This window comes from Bombus vancouverensis, chromosome 14 (genome assembly GCF_051014615.1).
Source record: "Bombus vancouverensis nearcticus chromosome 14, iyBomVanc1_principal, whole genome shotgun sequence".
In the NCBI taxonomy this organism is placed as follows: Eukaryota; Metazoa; Arthropoda; class Insecta; order Hymenoptera; family Apidae; genus Bombus; species Bombus vancouverensis.
This window is the reverse complement of record NC_134924.1, coordinates 4,513,297-4,535,636: the sequence shown is the minus strand read 5'-3', so window position 1 is coordinate 4,535,636 and position 22,340 is coordinate 4,513,297. Positions and strand designations below refer to the sequence as shown.

The window sequence follows — 22,340 nt, the reverse complement described above, 5'->3', positions numbered from 1 at the left end:
CCCAGCAAGGAAAACATATGATTAAATGACTTCCATAGTCTCCACGATAACTCCTATTGCCAAGATAACCTCGGGAGAGGTAGCGTGTCCAGTAGTATTACAGATAAAATTATTTGCTTTATCCAGAAACCGTTTATCTTTGCAGAGTTAGTGAAAGACGCGTGTGTTGTCCTGAAAGGCGGAAGATGAATCGCTCGCTGTATTTTGAAATCAACACTGGGATGTAATTAACAATTATTGATATAATTAATGAACATAACGATACCCGTTATATGTAATGTGTCCCTCGCTTCGACTTAAATTCTGTTCTATCTCTATTCCAATTCACTTTTATGATCATCGAGCGTTAATTATTTATTGTTGTTGCTATCCCTGCAAATAGTTATCCAAGAAAATTTTATTTTAGTTATATGGCGAAACATGTATACGCGCTATCGACTATAAATATTAGCACATATATAGACACTACATATATAGACTCGTTATATCTATTGGACAAATCTAACAAATTTTATTTTATCTCATATATTATGCCATAAGGCACAAATCACGCGGATGAAATAGTAGACTTATTGCGAAGTAATTAAAAATGAGAGCTACGACAAACATTCGATTGATACCAAATACACATGCTACAAATATCTTAAAATTTCTGACTAATAGTGTATATCATAGAGGATTGCAGACTTAGCGTTTCATTAATATGTTACAAGAAATTACGATTGGCAAACCAATATAGCGTAGTTTCTTTATAGATCTCGAAAATTTATTTAACACGAGAGATTAACGATAAATCGGTCGATATCAATATCGATCATTCATCGTCGAATTTTATTCCACCCCTTATATCGTAATCATGTGTGTGTGTGTCATATGTATGGTATGTACAAGAGGTTTTAGATTAGATTTTCATTATCACGCGATTAAACGAAATTTTGTTGTGCTAATGAATGAGGCGTCACATTGTTAAATGATCGGAACCGAATGGGATATATCTGTGATTCATTACTTGATACGACCGATAGTATATAATAATTACGTACTTATCAGTCAATCCCATGGTTATCTAACTTACACAACTTGAAACTTTGAAGTCTGTTGAAAGGACAAAATTTCAAGGACAACGGGTAAAAATGTTCCATGTCGATAAAAACACTTATGCAACGCTTGCCAAATAGTTTTTCAGTTACGAATATCTTTAACAAATACATATCTTACACGAGCAAAAGTAATCGTAACCTACGTCTATCGGTATTTATGCAAGACAACATTTTTTCTTGTTTTGCAACATAGTGGCAAAAAACTTTGATAGTCGAAATTGAGACAAGTGAACTTCAAACTTTGTCGATTGCAACGAAACAAAGGGGATGCAAAAAACAACAGACGAGTCAATTAAATTCTCCTCTTTAAACGGTATTTCGTCGCTAGATTACGAGTGTTTATGTAGATTTATGCTCTTATGGAATTTTTGGCCCGAGATTTCTTTCACTCGATACTCCGGTCAGCAATAATCGAAGAGTACTTGCAGAAGACACCGTGAGTGGTAAAACTGAAGAATTTTCTTTTTCTTATTGAAAAATGTTCTAACATACCATACCATAGTATAGCATTTAAGCGCAATTAGCCTCTCTAAATAGTTATCAATAATGCTAGAAGATGGTGTCAGTGGCACGTCCAACGTCGCCTCTGTAGTATAAAGAGAAATATAAGTGTCAGCTAATAATAATAATTGTTTCTTGGCTTTTGTCTATACCATCTATTTAAATAAATGGAACATTGAGTTTTCTTTAAAACTAAGAAGTGGCACGTACAGAGTTTCCTATATATACGCTTTCCTTTTTCATGAATTTGGGATACATTTTTATTTTTCTGAATTACTAACTTTGCACTATGAAATTTTCTGTAAGTATACAAAGAGCTGACATCTATTTATTATACATATTGTATTAGAAGTAATACGCAAAAGATTCTCAGAAGCGCTAAAGATTTTGACGTCAAGTATCAACTATGTATTAAGATAAATTTGTTTTTAAATTTTTTCGGTCACAGTGAAACAGAGAGGATGGAGATGGAAATGAAGAAGGTCGATTAAGCTGGTGTTATTCCTCTTTTTCAACCATACTTTATTACATTCTGTTAGAAATAATACACAGAAGATTCTCAGGGGCGGCGAAGCTTTTCACGCCGATCACGCACGAGGTGAGTTTGTCGTTCGATCGAGAAATCGAGGGCCCCGTGGATCGTGTGGCGAACCGTCGTCTGCGACCCCCCGAATGAAAACGATCGATCATGCACTGTTAAATCGAGAATATATATATATAATATAATATATATATATAATCTTAATTAATATTTGTATTAATGAGAGTCTGCGAGAGACCATAAATATGATTATATATATAGAGAGAGAGAGAAGGGCACGCCGATTTCTTTTCCTTTGTCTCTCTTTCTCTTTCGTATTTTCTTAGGATCGCAGACTCGGTTGGCTCGATTTGCGATTAACGTTCGAGTAAGTAAAATGCTTACGTAAATGCGCCTATTTGAAAAAACGAATAATGTCACAAAACGACGTGAGCGTTTATCTTCGGTTTTTAGCCACTCTTATAGAGTGTGTTTTTCACTCGGTTACGTTTTCTTTCTCATCGTGCTTTTCATTGTATATCTCTCTTTCGTTTTGTTTCGATTTGTCCATCGATCGATCCAAAAATCACATATACGCGACAAATTAAGAATATCATACTTTATTGTTTCTTTTTACCACTTTTTGGTATTACTTTCGTTTGAACGTCAATATATGTATTTGGTGTTCGATTACGAAGCAAGTGTTAGTTTCATTTCGAGTTCCTTCATGGATGCCTAAAGGTAGACATCCGTCGATTATTCAGATAAGAAATCTTGTGATACGGTATTCTCGTGATAAGCTTCATTCAATAAATATTTTTTCCCTCTCTAATGAATATGTAGGTGAAGAAATTTCTCAATTTTATCCCAAGGTCTCGGATATCTCGCGAAGTTGTCTTGGGAATTTTTCCCGAGTAATTCTCCTCTACTGAAGGATTTTCTCTTGGAAAAACACCCGAGAGAGGTTCGTCAAATTTCGATCGTCCTGGACCACGATGATCCCTTACGAAGATATTAAAACCATATATTCAATCTTTTCTTTGAAAAGACCTAACAATATCGTACACACGAGGAGTGCGATCTTCGTTAATAAGATCTGATGAACGAAAAGATCGAGGAACGTAGAATTAATAACCCGACGATCCTCTACAAGAGGAAACGTTCAATGTCGGCAGATTTTTCGACTCCAGAAAATTCTTGGTAACCGAGGGAACGATGATCCAACAAGAATCCGTGATCGTTTCACGCTCGGAACGAATGAAAAGGGAAAAGACTCAAGGTCGACGAGGCACAATCTATTGAAGCACCATAGGTTCAGGGGCACGGGCGCGCGCGCACACACACACACACACACACACACACCGCACGGTGGTTTATCTCGACTCGATACGAATATAATTAATAACGCGCGAAAGTGGAAACGATATCGGTCGTTATCCACATTTCCGTGCCTCGATTGAGAAAAAACGCGACTCAACGAATGACGTAGGCAATTGCAAGCGAAAATTACGTTATTTAGCGAGTGAAGAAAGAAGATATATATTTGATACAAAGAAACGAGGAATATTCTTAACGATAGCGTAGCGTCTTCAGAAAACTTCATTTTCCACTGAGAAAAAGTTTTGGTCGATGCAAGTCCACGAGACGATTTTATCGTTTCAGAGTAAATAATAATTTATTATTACCCTTTCCTTTATGACAATCTATTCATGGTCTGACACGACCAATGTTCTTCTTTCCTTTTTTTTTTCTTTTCTCTTTTCTTTTATTTTATATTTCCTTTCCTACACCGCATAGAATTCTCGTATTAGTAAGTTCTATTAGTTAATGCCTGCACAACGCAGCTCTTTGAAATAAATACAGAAACAGATAACGAAAACGGCTTCGAGGAATGCGAGCAATGTTCTATATTCGTCCTGCGAATATCACTGAGTTGTCCTTTATTCACTGGCTGTGTCACAAGGAACACAATTCTTTTACTTGGAGTCTTTTTATAAACCTCTTCTGGCAGTCGTTTTCGGTACGACAAACACCAAACGATATTCCGCTACGAGACACAATGAATTTTGTGCAGTTGTGATGACAGTGTACGACCAGCGAAGTTTCATCGTCGACCATTTCTAATAAGGAATTTCCTCCTCTCCTTTCCTCTTCCTTTTATTTTTTTTTTCTTTTCTTTTCTTTTTTCTCAATGGCGACGATCGTAATTGCGCATCGGGAAACATGTCGACTGTGGCTCGATCGAAAGGTTTATTAGTATAGTCCTAATATAGGACAGTGAATATTAAATATTCTACTCGATATTATCTGTGGTATCGTGTAATACTTCGTAAATCTAACGATTAGAATTATTCTACGGCGCTGTTAATCGAACCGAGCGATCATCCACTTCCGATAAAAGTTCTTAATTCGAATACATTTCAAACAAACAGCCACGATTATTAATTCTCTCCGCGTACAATTCTATCGTTATTTTCGTATGGTTAAATACAATCGTAATTACTATTAAAGATCGTGTCGTTTCGTAGACACAACCGCACGAATCTCATTGCAAAAATCGTGTGCAGAATTTAATGAAAGAAAACAGATATTTACTTCCTTACGCACGAACATAATACCATCTACGTACCGACGTAACAAAGAAAAAAAGAAAAAATTTAACAAAAGCGTGTATTTGACGGACACAAAGTATATACACACTATCTTTTACATTTGGTTTCGTGCGGAATCAGCTTGAAACCGACTGGCTTGATTATCAACGCCCTCAGACTTGTCTAGCGAAATTTCACGCTTCATTTTTTTCACGCTGTGTTATCTTTGATAGAGAGGCATTCGTCGCGCGAGTGGCGAAGTAGAGAAAAAAAAGTACGTTTTCCAATGTCCAACGTCGATTTGGAACACGAGTTCAATCTTTATATAATCTTTAATTATCTACCGACTAAGTTTCCATACTATACTCGATCGTTTCATCATACGAATGCCGATGTCGAACGACTTTATTCGTACACACGTGAGCAGATTCACGTGAAAGAAATCACAAGTTCCGATGGAATCACAAGCCTCTGTTATTTTCTGAGAAGCTTCCGTCGGCCCTGCTACGATCTCTCTTTTCTCCTCGTTACCACATCTCTTTCTTTTACGCGTTCCAAACAACAAACAAAAAAGAACAAAGACATCCGACAAAAGTAAAAATGGTTCCGTCAACATTCTGTTTGTAATTTCTTCATTTATTTAAATCATCTCTTTAGACACGTGCTGAAACTGAGAACCGTAACAGGGATTTAGATATCTTTTTATACGCTTTATAATCTGTAAAACAGGCGAAGGACGATCCATCTGAATCTACAAACGCACGATTAGTGAAAAATTAATGAAAAATTCCTACGAATAAAGTGATTACTAAATAAGACGTTTAGATTACATGAAAGTATCAAAGATATAATTAGAGTAAGGTCATCCGAAGATTATTCGACGTCTTTTTCAAATGGCACTTCACCTTAGTAAAATTACTAGAAAGTCAATTTAATAGATTCCTTTCTTTTTCCTGTCCCCCTTAGCCTTATATAGATCAATTCGTAAATAAAAATGGATCGTCCCGTGTGTATCGATCTTTCTTAAAATATCAATGAACAATCCGATCCAAAACATTCGCGAACGGAATTCAATGACAAGAGAGAAAAATGTGAACTTATAAACTTCTGCTGTATCGGATAATGCGGTTGACATTCTAAAAGCGAAGAACAGCTTCTTGCCAGCGTTAACCCTTTGCAGTCCAATTTCTTTTCGCGTGTAAAAAGACAGTTTGGAATAAATTAACTTTCGCGATGCCACTATAATCGATCTACCATTATTCCTTGCGTGCTGCTCCGCTATGAAATTTATCTGCGATTTATTTAAAGTAAAAATCTACCATTGGTACAACATTTTCTAATCTATCGTGAACATCCAAAGTGTTAGATGTTATTTCTCGTCGAACAAAGGAAATGCTCCAAACGAAAGAAGAAATGTATTTTCGTTAAATGATTAAATGGAGCGCAAAGGGTTTTGGCAATGAAATCAGTACGCGTGTAAATTGTAAATACATTGACCGCTTAACGAGGTAGTTTCATTGTTGAATCATTTCGTTCCTCCTATCTTTTTTCTCTTCTTATTCTTTTTTTTTTTTTGTTCGATTTCTTTTTGTTTCATTCGTATCGCCTTGCTTGTTTTACTTTTTTTCATTCTCGAAATAGCCTCGGAGGAAGTTGTCAAAGGCAAATGGAGAAACACGAACACCACGAAAGTAGCGGATGTGTCCCATGGTAGTTTTTGATACCATCGAAAAGACATGCCTCGAACGAATGCGCGTACATGTTTATTAGTTTCTTGGAAATCTCGTTTTTCCTTTACGTCGTTTTATTTAAAACAAAAAGAGAAGGAAAAAAAACAAAATCGTTTGAACAATCGTCGTACTGGAAACAAAAAATACAAAGATTTCGAGAGATACTCTACGCTACTAAATGAACGAGGTTCGTTAATCTCCTTCCGTTTATTTAATTTTACTGACTAGAGCGTCGATCGAGTTAATACATAAAATTACCTTTACAACTAAAACTAAACGAACATCGACGAGGGACTCTTTTCTTCTCCTCCATCTTTTTTTTTTTTGTATTTTCCTTTTGTCATTTTTTTTTTTACTTTGTGTTTTATGAAATTTCACTTCGCTTGGAGTTCGAATTATTGTAACTGCTTCTCTTTTTTTATCTCATTTCCGCGTCTTTTTCGTTTTTGTGTACAATGTGTCATTTTCTTCTTTGCTTAAGCATGCAACTGTATAACTTTACTTTTTTTTTTCTTTTTTTCATTGCTTCACATGCATTTGCCTTTGATTTTGATTAACGCGTCGTATCAGTCACCTTCGCTTATTATCAAGATTTGAATATATCGTTTTCTTTTTCGCTTTTGTTCTTGTTTGTATCATGTTTCATCGTTGTTGTTCTCTGTATAGTAACATTTCGTGCAAAAAAGAAAATGTATAAATGTTGCATCCGACCGTTTTCTTTTTCCGTCGACTATAAAAAAACAAGCGTGTTTATTCGCAACTACCGCATTAAAAATGACCGGCAATCTTGATCGACTCTCGTAGATCCGTCACAGTTTCACATAGAATTCGTAGTAAATATGAGAATGTTCGATAGTTCGATGAAATCGCTCGATAAGTTTTCGGACAATAGTTATATAAATCATGAATTAGAATCGTGTACCCGGTTGTCTTACATCTGTTTTTTCCCCCTTAATGTCCATATCTTTCTAGCTCTATCATCGCTCGTTCGAGAGAAATAAAAGAAAAAAGAGAACGAAATATGAAAGAAAGAAAGAAAAAGAAATAATGACACTAGTAGTATTATATCATGACACAAACTTCGAGGTTCGATCACTTAAATCTGATATTGATTGTTAGAAGGTAATCAAGTTATGTATATCATACAAGACGTGTTACGCTTATTCTTTCAGCGATACAATTAAATATTAAATAATTATAGACTACATTCTCTCCGTTAACAAAAAAATTGAACTTAGTATACAGTCTGTGTACAAAAAACCAGGATTTACAATAGCATACTAACCTCAATGTATAATAGGAATATAATAATTTTTATCACATATAAAAAGCAGTTGCATATGTACATATTCTGAGTAAGATTAGGTACCATTATTATTATTTTTAACCGATAGTAGCTATTATATAATTTGGTACACTGTTTAACGTAGATATTTGATAAATACGAACAGTATAATCAATATGTCGTTATTTCCTGGTGTCTTGACATAGTCGTTGATTTTCTCATCGCACGAATTCCTATGTATACACACGGCTTGCTTTATATCCTCATTACACGTGACTTTATTTTCTCTTTTTCTCCTCCTCTTTAGTATTATTTATATAATATCTATATAACACATGTTATTTAATAAGTCAGAGCTATGGCCAGTTCATACGTTAAAGGATCGCAGTCATCGTTTATTCTCCCATGTTTCGTCGTTTATCCGTTGTATGCCCGATAAAATGCCGAACAGTATACAAGCAGTATAACATCTAACACATCTGTCCTTTTTCTTGTCGACTGAAAACTAAGAATCGATTTATAATACTGCGAAAAGACCACAGCTCTTTATTCTTAACGATGGATCGTACCTTAGAACGATACAAATTAGTGTTTTTTCTTTATATTTGTTTCATACCCTTTTTGTGTCGCTACCGTCACGCTTTCTTCAATTCCTTCTTTTATTCTTTTTCCTTTTTTTTATTTGTTTTTCATTTTGTAAAAATTTGGACTTCGAACAAGGCTTATTTTTCTTCCTCGCGGCACTGCGACTCGTTATAATAAACACAAACTGATCCATCCATTTTGCCTCCTTCTTTTTCTCTCTTTTTTAATATCCATCTTTACTATTTAAAGTAGAAACATCCCGTCATAACTGTCGTTTCTTATCCGAATAACTTTTTAGGCGGTCAACTGCACCGTCCACTTGAATTTCATTCGATCAAGTTCTTTTTCGTTAATTTCTCATAAATAGCCGAAAAAACATAACAGACAAAAATATAAGCAATGAAAATTTGAAGCAACAACTCGATTCTTAAATAACTATCTAAGATACAAAATGGAGTCGCATGATATCAAAGACACAACTCTTCTTCTCAAATTTGATGAACTGAAAGAAAGCACAATGGGAGGCATCTTATTGGTGTATGTTTAGATTCTCATACAGCACAAACGTCTGCATCAGAGGAGTGGCTTTTCTCTCTTTATTTTTCTTTCTTTTTTCCTTTTTTTTATATTTTTTTTCTTTTCTTCTTTTTTTGATACTCGAGATTAAGTACAAGGAAATTTTTTCGTTTACTTCGTCTTGAAAGACTAAAATAGTGAAATATCGATAGATGTGTAATTTTTCTTTTCTCTTGACTTGTTAACTCTGCTCTCTTTTCAATTAAATCGGAAACTACTGTATTTTTTAGCCTTATCCTTCGATCGTTAGAAAGTTTCATTTTTTAACTTTTTATTAGTAACAAATTTACATAGACATACGGAAAGTTAGGTTCTTTTTTTTTATACCTTTCTTTTCTATTCGGCAGAGACGGGATTCCATAACACTATTCGCTATACATTTATACAATCTTATCGTATTCCTACACTTGAATTCGTATGCATTAATCGAGGCAAGTGTAATTCTTATCTAAATTGTTCTTTTTTCCTCTTCGTATCAATTTCTCTTCAGAAGATTTCTTTCTACCAAAACAACCTTCCTTTTATCGAAATTCAAAAGCACAAATTATTATATAGATGCAAAAAATGAGGAATGCACGAACGTTAGGAGTAAGAAAAAGTTACGATGAGAATTCTCGTTGCCTCAACTAATACGTAGAAATTCTGTTCTTACTTATTTAATAATCGCCTGCTGTTTCTAACATCGTTCTTTTTTTCTCAATAGTGCAGATAGCTATGCCACATCATATCATTCATGAAAGTAACTGCCCACAATAAAACTCAGGTTGCAAATGCAAGTTCGTGAATACCAGCAAATAAGAACAAATCTGCGAGTTATATCTGTACAGGTGCCTCTATCGTTCGGCACCAAGCTGCTGGCGCAGTAATGTCTAAATATCTTGAAACAGTTTCACCGAGGCAGCAACTTGGTAGAACGTCAATATGTAGCGTTCATTATGGATCCTGGCTGGTATTTTGTGACGACTCACAGTTCTGTGGACTATGTAACTGATGAGCTGGTGGTGTGAGTATAACCGGGGATTGGGACCAAAGGGGAGTATGAACTGGAGATGGTCTAGGCTGAGATTGTTGTTCCTCTTGCATTTGTTGCATTACAGTGACGTCAGGATAACTGAAGAGAGAAGCAATAATGATTTATGTTTTAAATAAGGACTGTATAATGATAAATGAAATTGAATAAAATTGCTGTTTTTGAATCTTACCCTATACATCCCCATACTAAACTACGTCTCGATCGCAATATGTCTCTATTCTGTGGTTGGTACTTCTCTGTCTCCTCAGTGCAATCTTCGCTTGCATCTTCTACCTCCTGTTCTTCATCCGGACAAAGTTCGCATGCTCTTTCTAATGTCTTCTTCGCGCTATTACTACGCTCCAAAACATAACCATTCGCAGAGTCATTGGATTGAGCTGGTGGAGACCAATTACTATACGCATGAGTATATGGTGCCGCAGAAGCATACGGTCTCTGAAAATAAAATCGATATTGTTTAATATATGAATCTCTTCTTGTAACTTCATAATCAGCTATTATTATTGTTCAATACTTTATCGAGTTCTTCATGAAGCCAGTCGGTAGCGTGTATCCACTTCCTCTTCAATTCGGAACTATGATGCAGGAGCTGATGTGCAGGTCGACACTTACTGAAGAGCTGCACCATGCATTTAATGCATTGATAACCTCTTTTCTGATAATGATGTTTACTTCTTTGTATTATCTCGAATAAACCTTCTCTTTCATCTGGTACACCTAATGACAATTACATTTTACGATCTCATGTTTTAATGCCTCTTAAATTAAAAACTTATACCTGCAACAGTTGTACCTTTCAGAGCATTGTGAACACGATGAGTTTGCCACGAGTCCTCCATAAGAAGTACAGCAAGTAATAGGTCAGTATGATGTTTTATTTCATGTGCGAAAGAAAATCCAATCTGCCATAATAATTCACTGAGAACGGTTCGTGACACGTGAGGATTCTCCCAACAACAATATTGCAATAATTTCACTGTATCTTCAGTAACGTTAACGTCTGCATCTTCGATCAATTTTTTCATATAACTAGATGACAAAAATTGCAGTTTGTATCAATATACTTTATACTTTACATATTTACCTTTTATCTATATTTTAAACGCATTTTATTTAAGAAATACCTACCTGTTCTTAACAAAGAGAATATCTGCTGCCTGTGGCTGAATAGGCATCAAATATTCATTTTGACATGCCGGGTCACCATATGGGTTTGGTAAAGGTGCTACACCTGACTGTGCAAGACTCGAGTGTGCTTTCGATGACACGTCGCAACAGCGTATCAACATACTAACTACCTGATGCAATTTAGTTAATTCAGGATACTGATATTTTATCGTAGGTCCGGGTCCTTCGTCGATAGCAACCAACATAAACGTAACTGGCACATTTAACTACGATAAAAAACAATTATAAATGGCATAATCTTATTAAATGATTTTACATGAGAAAAACAATGTATAAGTTACCTTAAGCAATTGGGCTTTTTCAGCTAGACCAAGCGATGCATATGTGTGAAACAGAGAGAAATAATGTGGTAAATGACGGCCATGATCTGAGATTTCACGGTGAAGTAAAGAAAGTACTGCATGCAATAAATGATCACTGAGTGTTGCTGTTGGATCTAAAAGTATAGCTGGAAATAAAGATTTATGAACAAATATTTCAAATTATATCTTATTAATCTGTTTGAAAGAATGATAAATATAACTAAAAGTCTTACTTGGTGCGTTTAAACTAGGCGGCACGCATGGGCCATCCAGTAAGGAAATGTGTGCGAGAAATACCAAAATTTTGAGAAATGCCGTTCGAACTTCTGTACTAGGACAGCTCAAAAGATATTCACAAAATCTAAAGACAATAAATTCATTTTGTTAAACAATAAATTCTCTTATATTGATACATGTATACTCAAGAAAACCCAATACCTATGTGGATGATTAAATAGGACATTATGAGCAAACCAGGATCGCACTGTTTTGCTACTACGTAAATGATGACAAACGATGTCATACCAATCCGTTGCGTTACCGCGTAAAGTTTTCTTAGTATGAAAACCTGTGTAAAACAGGAATCTCGACGCTAATTGCACGGATAGCATTGCAAGTTCTTCCTGCTCTGGATTCTACAAATATAATTTTTAAAGATTATATGTTTGATACAAACGTTGAAAAAAATTATTTGCTAAATCGACTTACAAGTTTTTCATTCATATTTTGTCTATTGATGTTATGGGGATTACAAGATACAAGTTTTTTAATAAATTGAAAATATTCTGCGCTAAACTGGTTTCGATTATGCATGAACTTGATATTCTGTTTTCTGACACTATATTCGATAGCTGGGGGCATTTTCATAACTCCTAGTTTCGTATCTAAAAGTTATAACATTTTTATAGTAAGTAAATATAACTTTTTAACAAACAAGAATTTCAAGCAGTACTTACACAAGGATAATTCATTAACACTTTTCATTAAAGAATTTTCTTCTACATCTAATCTGGTATAAAATAACATATAGGCATTCCACCATCGTTTTTGTTTTCGGTAACTCATTCTTTTAAGCATATGATCAAATACTTCTCCCAAATAATCACCACCAAAACATTGCGACTTCATTTCTTCCTCTTCCTCCATTTTACATTCCGTAACATCGCCATCGTCGAACTTATACCATTTTGCAACGCCATCATTTTGTCTAATACAAAATGCAATAATAAACAAATATGTGTTAAACCATTATGTAAATATTAATGTGTGGATACATAAATATTTCAATACCTATGTAGGATATACGAATAATAATGACCACCACTAGCCTGGCCACTATGTACTACGATGCCAGTTAATTGATATTTAGTACAAGTCCCTTTCACCGATTCCTCGTAATCACAGTCTATAACTTCTCCCTCCAGTTTAGCAAGCCCAGAAACAGTATAAGGTTCCATATCCAAATCTCTTGGAAATTCAAAATAATCATTAAATTTTATAGCACAAACTCTTTCGTAATCATATTCAAATCTTTTTAATTGTATCGCTAAAACAGGTGGCAACTTCTTTACACATAATCGTTTTACTGTTACGACCTAAAAATATAATTTGTTAATAGAATATGTAATAAATGTCGTGAATTATGCGTAAGTGCTTTACAAATATATGAAGTTTATACCTTTTTATTACATTTGTCGCAATGATAAGCATCTGCACCTTCCAATAATTCTCCTTTCACATATTGTTCAAGAGAGTCCAGTAAATTACTATGATTCCTAATATCCACGCTTATCAAACTAAACGGCTCCTCCTTGGAATATCTGAAGATAATGTAATGCGGTATTACAGTTTACCGAAAAAAGCAAAATTTAAGAATTAAGAAGGTACCTATGAGGGCAACCTTTGCAGATTTTCTGGTCACTATATGAACCACCAAGAATCTTGCTCATTATCTGTTCATGTCCTAAGGCTTTCAGTGCCTCATCTAAGCTTTCCACTAAACTCATAAAAAATTCTACTGCATCTTGTTGTTCTCTAAGATTTACAGGCTCACCTTGAAGTCTGAAAATAATATTAATAAAAACATCAATAATGACATGAAGATGATAATTACACTTCGACAATTATACATTTAACAATATTTACAATGTAAATGTAAACTTACTTAAAATGTTTCCAAAGACCTCTAGGTATATAATATTGTAATTTGCTATATGCTAGATGACCAAAGATTGCTTGAACTTGCTTTAAAATACCAATATTATATTCCTTTCGAGATTCGTCTGCTCCACATTTTTCTTCATTTGTATCATTATCGTTTGCTTCTATCGTTTGTTCTCCTTCAATTCTTTCTTCTCCAGAAAAATCTTCATTCAAATCTGTCGCTGCACCTTCCGCAGCCAAAAGTCCGACTCTTATACTTTCAACCATGTACAATTGTTGTAATACTGAGTTCATGTAACAAGTTGCACCAGCGTTCTTTAAACCTACAAAGCCTTTCAGTGGCCTAAGCCCGACTGGTGGTAAATAATCCCATTCTACTAGCGGTTCATCTCTCTCAGAGTAGAACATATCAGTGAGCATTGTGACTAGAAGTTTCATGTTAGGTACACAGCCTACACAAAGACCTACAAGTAAATCAAATGCTGCGCTAGTCGATTGAGGAGTCGTGCATACTGGGCTCGCTTGCGAAGCACTTAGCTCTCCAGTGCTACGCAGTTGCAGCATAAGACGCGATGCAGGAAATACAAAATCTTCGACTAATTCCTTGATCAAATTTACGCCGTGTTTTTCATCAGAGCCAAGTTCAAATTTTTTACTCGGAGGTAGAAAAGCTAGTAATTCTTTAGTAAGACCAAGATGACCTTCAAGGACAGCTTCATCGACTTGACTTTCTCCAGTTTCTTTAACATTGTCTCGTACTTTCTTTAACCATGCTATTTCGATGTTCAATAATGTTTCAGCAGTCAGAAGAGGACATCCTGACATGTGTGCAAAGTTTAGCAGCCTACATAAAAGCTGAAAATACTCATGACTCTGTTTTGCATGCTCCATAACCGTAGTGTTTAAAACAGTGAAAAGTAGCGTTATTGCAAAAAGTAATGGCTGATGACCACTACTGTACCACGTTGATATAAGAAAAAACTGTTCAGCCGCAGCCATTCTAACCACTCTCGATGTACTCAAGAGAACAAGATCTATTAAAAACGTATGCCACATTTTATCTCTTGATAATGATTCTAACGCAATTGGATTCAGTACCAAAGCGATTGTCAGAACTTCTAATGCTTCTTTACATACTAACACATCGTTATTGTCAGGATTATTTGACGTTTCCTTTTCATTTATTTCGTGAAGTGTATGGAGCATCTCAGCAGAAGCATTTATATTATTTAAATTACCTGTCGATGCTGCCCATGCTAGCCTAATTATGGCACGAATAGTAGCTACATCTGGTAGCTCCCAGGAAAGGGCTTGCATAAAAAGTTGCCGACATTTGTCAGATTCCGCTGCTCCACATAACATTCGAAGCGCTAAATGCTGCGCCAAGTTCGTTGCTACGCTTCTCAACATATACTCAGTATTCTGATTAGGTACACTTTGTAAGGCTTGTTTCAAAACCGCTACTGGGCCTCGATTGTTGTGAACATGATTATCATGGTTTTCCGAAATACCAGCTTGCTGCACTTCATCCATTACACAGGCCATCACATTACCCACTGTCGTTAATAAGAGTTTACATAATTTTAACACCGTTAAATACGCTGCTCGTTTAGTAGTTTCGTCTGCATTTGGTAGAAATTTATTTTTAGTTAACATTTCAAGAATAACACCAGCTTCGCCACTTTTTATAAAGTTGCACTGAAACTCAAACGCTCTTTCTGACATTGGATCTAAAACTGGCATTAATAAACTATATAAAACCTGAAATACAAATAATTTATTACAAATTACCCGAGAGGTATACATAATAAAAACACATATAAATGTTACAAAAACTTTACCTCTAAATTGTATAAAACTTGGCTAGAACTTGCAGTAAAAAATAAAGAATCTACTGTAGTATTTTGTTCATTACAAAGAGCATTATCTAAATTGTCGTCTTCTTTGCAATGACCGAATAACGACTGCAATCGTGATACAGTAAGTGTATCTGGTGGCACCAATTGTAAAAGGTTCCTTGCACCATCGCGTAATTGCGCATGTTGAAGACTACATCCAAGATCTGCTAACTGAAAGAAGAATGTAGCATACTGCGATCTTTGTGATATGACCTATAACAAAAACAGGAAACTTTTAAATTTTCAAGTTATAAGATAAACATCTAGAAATAATATTGCACTTATAACGAATTGTATAAAAATCTTTTTTTTTATATGTGAACGCAAATTAACATACCACTCCGGGTAAACTATTTTCTGCTTCTGCATCTGGCCCATCATATGGATGGTGTGGAGAACTGGTAGAACTATCTGAGCTACTATCTGGCGAACTCGGTAAGTTGCTGTTTACTTGACTTAGTTTTGCAGACAACAGCTATATGAAAAAAATTTTATTCTTTAATTACTCTGACATTACTATGTTTTACAAAAAATAGATATTAATATATACCATCTTATCCCTCAATGGAGTTTGAGAAAGTAATTTCCTGTCATCTGTTGACTCCAAAGGTTCTCCATTAAGAAATAAGTCAAGTTTTACATTTGATCCATTTGCCTTAATTCTGCGTAATATTTGTCGCCTTAATGACCCCAAAGTGTCGTTGCTATGTGTAAATATCTCTATATCATCCACATTACGACCAGGATTCGCAAAACGAATGATAAGAGATAGGTGTTTCCCACGAACTGCTCTGTAATCAAATAAAATAGAATATTATTGTTATTTTAGAAAATTCATCATTTTTACAAATAAATACAAATATTAGTACCTATGTAATGGCAATATTTTTCGTTCTCCTGGAAATGTCGTATCACATTCATTTATATATTCCTGTAACACTTTCATAACACGGCACATTTTCATAGCTTCTATTTTAATTTTATTTGACATTTGCTGTTCGCGTTCTTCCCTTCCTTCAAGGTATACTTTACTCAAGACAGATACAGTATCATAATGTGCTTTCAATCTATCCATACACTCTCCTATATATGTCACGTGAAACGCCAAAACTGATGACTGAAGTCGTGGTCCTAAATTAGTATTCACTTCTTTTAATAATTCTATAGCTCGATTTGCTATTTCTTCAGGGCTATTGGTCACGACCTGAATAAATAGATGCATAAAAATATGTAATGACACAAAATACTATTACGATCATAAAAAATAATTAGTATTAAGTTTTACTTACGCGCCACAAATAATCTGTACCAATTAGGTCAACGTCATCCATTAGAAACGTTCTCCTTTTTAATTTTAATTTTCCTTCCTTAGAATTGACTGCCTTGAAAAATCTTTCATAACATTTGATACCACTTTCCGTAAGTAATGTCGGATCTAATTGTAATATATTATTTTGGAAAAAGTCCTTATTTATTGCTGGATCAAGATCTGGTTCATCTCCCATTAATTTTGAAAACCATTTGAAACATGCTTCACGATCGGATACAAATACACCTTGTTCAGCTAAACATTGCCAAATTTGTTCAGCTTGATCCGCGCATAACCATAGTTGACCATCCTACAAGAAAAACAGATATACACAAAATTATATCTACAACAAGTCATTATTACAAAATAAATGAATACAAATGTCACCTTCAACAAGAAACGGAGGAAATTAAGTCTTTCCTGTACTTGCATAATATGATTGTAGCGACCATCGTGCATGTAAGTATTTCCATCAATATCTGGATTTTCCTTAACCAACTGCCGCATTTTATCCATATAATTTGTTAAACTGTTTGTCACGAGAATTACTGCAGAATGTTCTGCTTGAAGTCGTTCTATAACATCTTGCCTGTAGAATAAAACATATTAGAAATAATGCCAATTGTAAATTGCTTTAAATTAATTATTAACTTCTACATCACTATTTAGATAAATATACCTATAATGATGGTTCCGTTGACCATGACATGCTATATTAGGGTTTGGTTCATAAAGGCAGCATATTTCCCGAATTTGTTTCAACGCAGGCAAAGCCCACTTATCACTATTCTTTAGTTCTTCCACGCATTTGTCTAACCAAATTGTCTTTTGAGCATCCCTTTCTTGTGAACACGAATAATCAAGAATTTTTACATGAGCATTTAATGCTTGATCCATTATTTCTGTAGGCACCTCGTCAGAATGAGCCAAATTCCAAAAAAGAGTTAACACCTAATATTAATGAAAAATACAATTAAGCTTAAGTAAAATCAATAGTATATTTTATATATACAGTGATACGAAATTTTAAATAATGTAAAAATGTAACAATGTATAAATATAATGTAAACATAAAAATACCTTATGTGCCATTACACCATCTTTATCATCTTCTGCTAATCTCCGAATTAATTCTAGTAATTTTTCTCCTTGTTTCTTATTAGCAGTCTTCCAACTCATCTAGAATAAGAAAGATTTTAATTGAGTTATAATAATCAATAGAATAAGGATTGTTATAGTTTCACAATATTGAACACCTGAAAACATTCGAATAAGTGGTCAAGTTGCTCAGGACTAAAATCCCAAGCAAGTTTGGCTAACAAATCATGAACATTTTTCACAATAGCTTCGTGTTTCCCGGCTTGTGCTGCCCAAACAGCATCTAAATCTTCTAAAGTTAATGCTCGTTCTTTTATAATAAAGCGTAAAATCTTTTCCAACTTTTCAACATATTGAGGCTGATGTAACGAATCTCTTAAAACAATTTCTAATACTCCGTTTTCCTTTATCCATTTCTATATAAACAGAATAATATTATTTATCAATATTTGTCGATATGATTTACAAATTGAAACAAACTTTAATTAAACCTACAGCCATGCATTCCGCAGTAAGCCATTCCTCTTCTTCAACAATTGCATTTCGATGTTGGTAAAAACTAACAGTGGCGATGACTTTATTTACTTCATTTAAAGCATTCATTTTTCCATTAAATGAAGAAATTTGTAAGAGTCTCAATATCATTTTCAGTCTCAGAATTCCCAAATTTTTAATCATTTCCTCTTGGTGTGGTACTCGTGAAACTAAACATTTGGCGGCTTTGATTATAGCTGATATTGCATCATTTTTTGATTCATTTTTCGCCTCCTTCTTTAATTCCTCATCAGTTAAATTATTCAAAATTACAGGCACCATTTCCTATAAAGATAAAAATGTCCAATCGGTATAGATTCAAATGTAATTGAGTTGTTTAATATCTTTCATAAAATGCTTACCACAATAGGCATCAGATATTTAACTATTGTGTGAACAGTAAGTAGTTCATAACATAAACCGAAAGGTCTGATTAAAGCGTAAATAACTGGTACTGTTAAATTTCGGCCGCTCTGAAATCTAGAGAGCAAAATTTCAAATCCGTTAAGGCTTCCAAACCTGTAAAAAAAATTAAGTAATTTATAATTTATATGTCATGTATAAAATATAAAATCATAAAGAAATATTATAATAATATCACTTATCAACCTATTTATGAGATCCACTAGCCAACCACGAGGACTTCTTGAATCAGGAGGTGGCCTTGCATAAAGCTGTTCATCAGGAATATCACTTCCTGGAGGGACAGTTTCAGAGACCCTTGCAGCATTAAACGTATGAAATCTGAAATAAAAGTTATAAATCAGTATAATATCAGTAATACAAAATAAGGAATTAAAAATAACATATCTTCAGTTACATAGGAAAAAATGTAACTCACTTATTACTAGGATTAAAAACCATTGCCAGCAAATCAAGAAGAGGAAACCAGTCCTCATCTAGTTTCAGGATACATAGATCCACTAACCGCTCACAGTTTGCATTAATACAATTTTGAATGTTCATTTTCCAACTACTTACTGCATCATCAGTCAATATTTTGGTAAAAGAAATAGTGAGTCCTTCTCGAAAAAAGCGTTGACACGCTTCACTTTGTACATCAATTCCTAAGTACAAATTTGCATTTATTGTTACATTGAAACAAATCATTAATTTATATTTAATTATTTACTCGATTAAATAAAATTTCGAAATTGCTTATTATAACCTTTTTTACAAAGATCGATACTGGCTTGTAACAGGCACTCTAACTCTTGTTCTGGCAGAACTGGTACAACCCATCGTGGACTAGATATTTTTTCATGAAGCATATTGAGTTTTGCAACAGGAAAATCTGGCTCGCCATGGAGCTGATTACTATCCTCTACTGAAGCTAAGGTATCATTGGTGCATTCTGTTTGTACCACATTCTCCGTGAGTTGAAGTCCCGACATTGTGTCAGCTAATTGTTGTGGGCCCGATGGACTGTGCATCTATTATTATACATATACACAATATTAACTCAATAATATGATATGATTTAATAATGTAAATGCATATAAATTCACATTATAACAATTATACATAAAACAATATGGTAAATTTTGCAAACGAAATTTACTTTAAATATAGCTTAAACATAGTTTAAATACAGTTAGTTTAAATGAACGATATATGACTAACTAATATAAAAATAAATTATATACCTGTGTACTTTGCTGGCTGTCAGGAGGGTCTATGCCTACTCCTTGGCCTCTTGTGGCAATCGTCATTTTGTACGCTCTTTGCTATATTCCAATTGTCTCAATATCTTTTGGTCCAATAATCGCACCACCAATAACAATCATCCAACTCATTCACTGACATTAAATATAATTATACCCTAAAGGCCTTGTTTGAATAAACTATACCTACATTATCTGAAACAAAATAACAAAAGTTTCATAAAAAAAAAAAAGACTAAAATTTGTACAAGTTATTGTAATAATATTAGACATTTTCAAATATAATCTTTCAATATAGATCTAACAATTAAGAAGCTATAACAATAGTAGGACAATAAATATTACTTAATCTTGTAGAATACTTATGTTAGTAAAAAAGTTTTACAACAGCTTAGTATATCCATCAAATATTAATTCCCTCATTATTCTATATATCATTAACAAGTGTACTGTTATTTATAGTCTAATACTGTATAAATATAAATTCTGCAAAAAACGGGACGGGCCGAAAACATAAAATAGAAAAACATTGAAAAACATTGAAAAAGTTAGCCAATTGGAAAACTAGAATGGACGAAAAATCCGTAAGATAAGAACCATGTAATTCGAGCTCGCCTCGAGGGACACCGGTAGGTACACCGTCAATATTTCAGAGTCGAGCAGCAAAAAATTTTAACGAATTTAAATTTTCTTGCGGAGGAAGAACAACATAGATAACGTAGAACGTTTCGCACATTCTATAAATCGTATGACAGCATGATCTTATTAAGGTTTCAGCTAACAAATTTCAATTATTCGCCTTGATCTGAGCGAGGAAACGATTCTTTCATAAACGTTTACTAGTCACTCGGATTCGCACGTAAACCAGTAAACGAAACTAATAATCACGTCCAAGGGTCTCTGTATTTCTTTGGAATTTCGCAATTCATGAAAGGTACGATGTCATGTCGCGAATTATTTCTCTATCTCTTTCTCTCTCCGGGTCTGTCTCTCTCGCTCTCCTCTCGATCTCTTTCTCTCGCTGCTTCTTTTTATTTCTCGGGTGTAATCGTCAAACGTACCGAACTGTCAACCGTCAAAAATTAGAATCAGGAAATGAGCAACCCGTCGTCTGCTTCCTGCCGATCGAAAACCATCATCGTACTTAAAGAATTTCACGAACGATCGTCGCTAAATTAGCTCGGAATTACGCGTGAAATACGTATACGGCGTGCTTACAAAGGACTTAACGTCGAGCGGCGACGAGAACAGAAATCTCGATGTTTCTCATCTATGCGCCACTTCTTTCCACGAACAGTCAGATTTCTTTCGATAATTAGAGATAAATGAATAGATCCCACGTAACCGGTACCTATGCAATTTCAACAATCCTCGGTGTGTCCAGGGAGCAACTATTTTCGCCCCGTTCACTCAACCGGGCCACCTCCGGACAAAATGGCGGCCATCCTAACGATTAGCATTCCCGTATTAAAGAAAATCTTTTACAATTTTCTTCCCGAGAGTAATCCCGATTCCGTTAAACAACGTGCCGTGACACACAGAACGTTCCTATTATCACCGATTATCGCATCAAACTTCTATCGGGTAAACGCACCTTTACATAGTAAATGGTGGTAGAAATTTGTTGCACTTTTTGACGTGACGTTGTAGAACTCACTGGCGAATCTGTAAACACGACTATCTTACGGCGCTACCGTCGTCCCCGAGTTAAAACGACCACTGACACTACATTCACGGTGCTTCTCGTGCATTTCCTCGCTCATTCAATTTCGACCAGATTGTTTCTTTTAACCCTTCTTTTTTTTATTTCTTAGTGTTTTAATCGAAACATTCTTAACCAAATTACTATAAATAATTCGTTCCCTGCAATTTATTTTTTGTTAACTATGTAGAATTTTATTGATATGTATGTGTACAAATATACGAATTTTTCAACCCCGTATTGTCTTGCCGCCCTTATTATAGCCATATTTCGGCCGTACTTCCTTTATTTCTTTGTTTTTTTAATCGAAACATTTTTTCCAAAAACTCTTCTTCCTATAAATAGCTAGTTTCCTGTGATTTATTTTTTGTTGTTTATGTAGAATTTCATGTGCACATGTACGAATTTTTCAACCCCTATTGTTTTACTTGTTTTAAAAAATTTAATACTATTTCAATACAAACAAATCTTTTTTTAAATATCACGTCGATTCAAATAGTAATCTATACACATGATATAATTTAAACGGATTAATAAATTTAAATGAAAATTTTTATCGAG

At 34.4% G+C, this 22,340-nt stretch overlaps 1 protein-coding gene across 5 annotated transcripts; it reads right to left on the bottom strand.

Moving 5' to 3' along the window:
- Positions 1–4,276: 4,276 nt before the first annotated feature.
- Positions 4,277–21,786, bottom strand: faf (ubiquitin carboxyl-terminal hydrolase-like faf). Of its 5 annotated transcripts, none has more exons than XM_076624092.1 (30): positions 21,672–21,786; positions 20,060–20,272; positions 19,582–19,846; positions 19,255–19,480; positions 19,023–19,157; positions 18,776–18,932; positions 18,375–18,698; positions 18,038–18,295; positions 17,862–17,960; positions 17,461–17,732; positions 17,169–17,370; positions 16,762–17,091; positions 16,342–16,676; positions 16,023–16,263; positions 15,810–15,947; positions 15,416–15,685; positions 13,576–15,335; positions 13,299–13,472; positions 13,090–13,231; positions 12,702–13,006; positions 12,368–12,618; positions 12,120–12,295; positions 11,850–12,046; positions 11,645–11,772; positions 11,391–11,557; positions 11,050–11,315; positions 10,700–10,950; positions 10,436–10,638; positions 10,091–10,356; positions 4,277–9,999 (listed from the first exon to the last, which is right to left on the bottom strand). In XM_076624092.1, exons 2-30 carry the CDS (start codon positions 20,123–20,125, stop codon positions 9,822–9,824), a joined length of 7,782 nt encoding a protein of 2,593 aa, XP_076480207.1. In that variant the 5' UTR covers positions 20,126–20,272; positions 21,672–21,786; the 3' UTR covers positions 4,277–9,821. The 5 variants fall into 5 exon arrangements, with proteins under 5 accessions (XP_076480207.1, XP_033199602.2, XP_033199605.2 ...); XM_033343711.2 differs by having other exon boundaries at positions 10,715–10,950; XM_033343714.2 differs by having other exon boundaries at positions 10,436–10,629; positions 10,715–10,950.
- Between the last annotated feature and the right edge of the window lie 554 nt (positions 21,787–22,340).